The sequence below is a fragment of the Podarcis liolepis genome, assembly GCF_965112155.1.
Source record: "Podarcis liolepis genome assembly, chromosome: 1".
Taxonomy (NCBI): domain Eukaryota; kingdom Metazoa; phylum Chordata; class Lepidosauria; order Squamata; family Lacertidae; genus Podarcis; species Podarcis liolepis.
The window spans coordinates 44413333-44419332 of record NC_139554.1 but is presented as its reverse complement, the minus strand read 5'-3'; the positions used below and the strand labels follow the sequence as shown (position 1 = coordinate 44419332).

The following is a 6000-nucleotide window of genomic DNA, read 5'->3' as shown; positions in this document are numbered from 1 at the left end:
CGGGTCATGTGGCCAGCATGACTAAGCCGCTTCTGGCGAACCAGAGCAGTGCACGGAAACACAGTTTACCTTCCCGCCGGAGCGGTACCTATTTATCTACTTGCACTTTGATGTGCTTTCGAACTGCTATGTTGGCAGGAGCAGGGACCGAGCAACGGGAGCTCACTGTGTCACAGGGATTTGAACTGCCAACCTTCTGATCGGCAAGTCCTAGGCTCTGTGGTTTAACCCACAGCGCCACCCACGTCCCTTTGCCTGAAGTACTGAGTCAAAATTATTGCTTTAATTATGGAACTGTAAACAGATTTCCTAACATAGTTCAGGTACAAAAGAGCAGAACATCACTCCACTTATTGGAAACTGGAAGGGCAGCCATTATTTGAAGAATGCAAGCCTGTTGCACAAGTAGTGAAAATTAGGGGTCCCCAGGATTATTTGGGTAGCTTGTTTTCTTTTGATCCTTACTCTCAGGTCCTGCTGTGCTCCATTAACTACTGAAAATCAGCTGCCTTAGCACAAAGTTTGATGAACCTGAAGGAATGCTCAGATTTCTTTGGTTCTTTTTATATGATTGATTTTTCTGTGTTTTTATATAGAAAAACAATTCTTATATTTATCTGTAAGCTGCCTTGAGTCAGGGAAAAAGCAGTGTGTGTGTGTGTGTGTGTGTGTGTCTTATTTTATTCACATCAGCCCAAAGGGTCGTATTACATGGAATAAACTTTTGGCAGGCTAGCTGCAGCCAATGGCCCAATATTGTAAATTAATTTATGAAATGAAGGCTTTCTAATTCCAACACTTGGTATTTATTTTTATACTTTATAGAATTACCTTTATGGAATTACCTTTGTCATTTACAGCCTTGTACTATGGGCCAGGTAGTGACTGGAATCATCTACTCCAACTTAGCGTGGGAGGTACATATTTTCTTTATCATGAGCACCTGCCAGCATTGGAGCCCAACTTCCTGTTCTAGGACATTATGTCAGCATCTGAACTGCTGCAGACAGATCATAACCATTCTGCTGAGAACCTTTACCCCCAATATTCTAATGACCTTTTCCCTCTCCAGCCAGGTGTAGAGTTTTCATATAGATTATAAATACCTTCTCACTGTCACAGTATTCAAAGGTCACTTTGTATGCCAGAATAAACCAGCAGTTCTGGAGTAAAAGTGTTTATTCTATTGAATGGTGTCTTGCTGGCTTTCAAAGGGACATCTTTACAAGGCTGGGTAAGTTTAGGCTTCGAGGAATTCCTTGGCTTTCTGTGGATGGGGCAAATGAGGGTATAGGCATTTGAGTCATCTCAGAATTGCTTGAAGACAAATGTTATCCTTGCCAGAAGGTACGTTCTTACAAGTGACAGGCGAGATGTTCTAAAAAGAACTGACAGTCCTATTGTATGGTACTGCATGTGCAAAAAAAAAAAAGTAAGTGAAGAAATGACAACTAAACAGAAAGCATAATCATTTTAATCTGATTTTGGTTGACAAATGATCCAGTCATTTTGCTGGGACCAGAGATTAAGCAAGAGAAAGGCAAGAAGGATAATGTATCTTCTTCAGGAAGAAAAAAAGTACTGGGGACTTCCCAAAATGTGCGGGAGCTGGTGAATTTTGGGCAAAAATCCCTCCTTCTGGCAGTTGCCTTGAAGGGTGAAAGGGCTGCTTCAGAAAATTAGATTTCTCTAGCTTTTTGAAAACAGTTAATTCTCCCATTGTGCAGGAGGACCCTTGAACTTGTTGTGGAGTCCTGTGTATGAACTGAAAAGTAGGGTCCCAGCTTTTTGTCTTTCCAGAAGTACATGTCGCTGGGATATATTTTGCCAGCAAATAGTGACCATGATCATTTAAACAATATTTGAGCATACTTCATAAACAGTGAATCAGGTCTGAGGAGGCTTTGGTTGTGGGTCATCCACCACATCCCCTAAGACCAGATCTGACCACAAAGATCTTTCAAGCACCACTATTCAGTCACTGCGCCATAAAAGTTGGTTGTGGGGAGCCCAAGTACATTTTTGGGTGAACCAATTGTGTCCTGTGTGTTGGATTTGTTAAGTAAGAAATGATGCCATCACACAGCTAATTTTTCTGAAGCTTTGATGAAGCTAATCATCAAATAAATTATTTTTTATATAGCAAATAGTAACTAACCTAACCGAGTTCATATTACAAATGGGGGGAAGCAAGGGAAAGGGCTTTAAAACACAAAGCCTCTCCTTGGTGTACAAATTAGCCAGGCAGAATGCTGGTGTCTTTCTTCAGAAAGCACAATTACTTAGAAACTAGTGCAAGTGGGACCAGAAAAGCAGGCTGCCATTAAGAGCAAACTGAGTTAATATATGAGGTTTACCAAGGAGTCCAACACTCTTGCGTATGCAAAAGATACCTCTCCTCAAGTAGGGGCCCATCAACAGGAGGCAGCTACTTGTTTGGGGAGCCCTTGCCCTCAACTCAATCTCTGGAACTGCTTCCAAGATCTCTTTGTTAGTAGCAGGAAGCTTATACTGAGCCAGACATTTGGTCCATCTAGCTCAGTATTGTCTATTTCAAGGGTTCCCAAAGTATGGTTTGTGAACCACATTCAGGTGGTCCCTGGCGTGTCTGCAAAAATAAAATTATAAACCATGCAGCTTCTAGTACGGCCTGTTACATACAACAAGCAGGCAAACCATTAAGTGTTCAACCAAGACCCTCAGAAATATTCAAGTGGTCCATGGGGGCAGGGGGAGCTTGGAAACCTCTGGTCTAGACTGGCTGGCAGCATCTCCTCAGGGTTTCAGGTAAGTAGTCTTTCTCATTCCTACCAGGAGACGTCAGGGATTGAAACTGGAACTTTCTGCGTGCAAAGCACACTACCACTGAGATTGGCCACTCCCCAAAATTGCTAACACTGCATTCTTTGGGTACAATCTGAAGTTCTTTGTCTTTCAATAAAACCAGGAAAGAGAATAGAAGAAAGGCATGCCCACCCCCACTATTCCTTTTATTTCAATGTTGAAAAGCCAAAACTAGTATTTAGGTTTTTCTCGTTACAGTTTTGTTAACACTTTAATCTGATACCTTTCCAAAATGTATTCAGCTTAATAGAGATCTTCCTTGGTTGTTCTCAGCTTATTAGTTGATGGGTAGCTGCACCCACTTCCTTTTGGCAAGAAATGCATTGCAGGAGGTGTGAAATTGGCTCTGACCAGAGAGGAAGTGAAACGGAAGAACGTGGGCTCTCAGATTTGGCTGGTAGTTTTCTGTTGAATGCATAATCTGGTGCACATTCCTTGGCTTCAAGGAGAACAAGAAAGCTCAAGAATGCAAGAGAATTGGCAGCAAGCTGGGGTGGGTGATGCATGGTTATTTTTGGAGGAGTCATGCTGGAATGTTTCTGTGTTTAGGGCACCATGGAGGAAGAATATGTACAAGGACAGTTCAAAAAGCTGCAGGAGCAGCGTATGACCATGCAGAAGAAGACGTTCACCAACTGGATCAACAATGTGTTCTACAAACATGGTGTAGGTACTTTCCTCAAGCTCCTTCAGATGTGATCAGCTTAAAGACTTCCTTGGTGGAGTGACAAACATCTCATGGAAAGCCCCTGACAAACTTTATCCATACAATATCATTAATTGCGAGCTGAAGCAGTGTAAACAATGCATTTTGAACTTCCATTGACATCTAAAGTTACCACATTCAAGATGGCTGCAAAACAAACACCAGCCTGGGCAAAGCATTAGTGCAGCACCTGGAACCATTGTGCCTTAGCACAATTTGCTATTACTTAAACATTTCAGTGACTTGACAACTGCAATTTCCTGGTACAGATAGAATTTCCACAGCTTCTCAAACTCTGTAGGGTTTCAGTCAAGGCCTTTTACCCATTCAGCTGTGAGTCATCAGGTTGTACTTCTCAAGATGTCTGTGTCATCCTTAATGCTTTAGTTTACACCAATTACAAGCTAATATAATATTTATGACTAGGCAGTTAATGTTTCAACATCAACCCAGAAGGTATTTCAGCTGTCAGAGCTGGACCAAGACATTTTAATCATTCATTCATTTACAGTAATTCCATTTATTAATTGCTCCCTCAGAAACATCTCAAAGTGATTAACAGTGACCGCACCAATAATGAAAGCAGTAAAAGCAATTCCATGTATTAAAAAACCCCAATTCAAATCCAGTACAGATAAAGACTGCAGTGACAATGGTATCTGCAGGAGGCCCTCTCCAGTAAAAGCACAGTGACTGGTTGGGAATTATAAGGGGCGAGATCAGATATCCAGGTACCAAGCCTGGTATCAAGGTTTTGCATACATGTGCTAACTGCTTGAACTTAGCCTGGTAGTGAATCGGCAACCAGAGCTACTGCTTTTTGTTGCAGATTCTGGAACAAAGATTGACCTTTTAAAGTTGCAATCAGAAGCTCCAAACTGTTGCTATAAATGTGTTTTAAACTAAGATTCTAGCATCGTATCAGCCAATGGATTGAAGGCTGCAAATATTCCAGTCACCCTTTTAGCTGACTAGAATAGGGGATATTTGTCAAGACTCCATGAAGGACACTGTAGGTAAAGGAGTATAGAGAAGTTGTTCAGACCTACCCATAGTTTCTTTCCATGTGAAGTCCTGTTCAGAATATTAAATGATGTGAATTCAATTGGCTCAGAAGCAAATAATTTCTCTCTTCTCTTCTCTTCTCTTCTCTTCTCTTCTCTTCTCTTCTCTTCTCTTCTCTTCTCTTCTCTTCATGCCAGTCAAACAGCAATTACAGCACTTGCTTGCCATTATCTATCCTTGTGTGACATCTGTCCATGTCATTGGCTGTGAAATTTTGGCTGAATTCTTTGATGCTTCATTTTGCAGGTGGACATTAGGATTCATGATCTCTATACTGAACTGAAAGATGGCATTTATCTCCTGCAGCTGTTAGAGCTGCTGTCTGCTGAGCAACTGCCCAGACCAAACAAGGGTAAAATGAGGGTTCATTTTCTGGAGAACAACAGCAAAGCTATCCAATTCCTCAAAACCAAGGTGAGAACGTAAAGGTACAATGCAGACTTGTCAAGTTGCAGGACAGTGTGAGGTTGCATATTTATAAATTTATGTTTAATCTATAGTCCATCAGGTGTCATTGGTACACAAATTTAAAGAAATTCTCTTTAAGAGTAATGTTAATTAACAGTAATGGAACAGTTTAAAACCATAGTTCCATAGAAAGGTTAAAGTCTTCCTCCTATTTCTTTTTTTAATGTTGGAGATAATTGATATATTTTGATAATTGCGTGTGTTCTGTGTGAATCAGGTGCTTTTCCTCAGCCACTCTTGGCAGCTTATAGCATATCTAAAAACATAAAACATCAAGCATTAAAAAACCTCCTGATACAGGGCTGCCTTCAGATGTCTTCTAAAAGATGTATAATTCTTTATTTATCTCGCTGACATCTGGTGGGAGGACATTCCACAGGGAGAACGCCACTGCCAAGAAGGCCCTCTGCCGAGTTCCCTGTAACTTCGCTTCTCGCAGTGAGGGAACGACCAGAAGGCCCTCGGCGCTGGACCTCAGTGTCCAGGCTGAATGATGAGGGTGGAGATGCTCCTTTAGGTATCCTGGGTCGAGGTCGTTTAGGGCTTTAAAGGTCAGCACCAACACTTTGAATTGTGCTTGGAAATGTACTGGGAGCCAGTGAATTTCCTTTAGGACCGGTGTTATATCGTCTTGGCGGCCACTCCCGGTCACCAGTCTAGCTGCCACATTCTGGATTAGTTGTAGTTTCCGAGTCACCCTCAAAGGTAGCCCCACGTAGAGCACATTGCAGTAGTCCAAGCGGGCGATAACTAGAGCATGCACCACTCTGACAGTCTGCGGGAAGGAAGGGTCTCAGCCTGCATACCAGATGGAGCTGGTAGACAGCTGCCCCGGACACAGAATTGACCTGCACCTTCATGTACAGCTGTGAGTCCAAAATGACTCCCAGGCTGCTCACCTGGTCCTTCAGGGGCAC

General features: G+C 42.2%; 1 protein-coding gene across 2 annotated transcripts in view; it reads left to right on the top strand.

The window, feature by feature from the left end:
* Positions 1–1132: 1132 nt before the first annotated feature.
* SPTBN5 (spectrin beta, non-erythrocytic 5) overlaps positions 1133–6000 on the top strand; it is a 113931-nt gene continuing 109063 nt past the window's right edge. For both annotated transcript variants that reach the window (XM_083504674.1, XM_083504675.1), the window contains exons 1-3: positions 1133–1234; positions 3394–3510; positions 4862–5029. In XM_083504674.1, the coding sequence (XP_083360800.1) occupies positions 3400–3510; positions 4862–5029 (279 nt within the window). In that variant the 5' untranslated portion in view covers positions 1133–1234; positions 3394–3399. The remainder of the gene's footprint in view (positions 1235–3393; positions 3511–4861; positions 5030–6000) is intronic.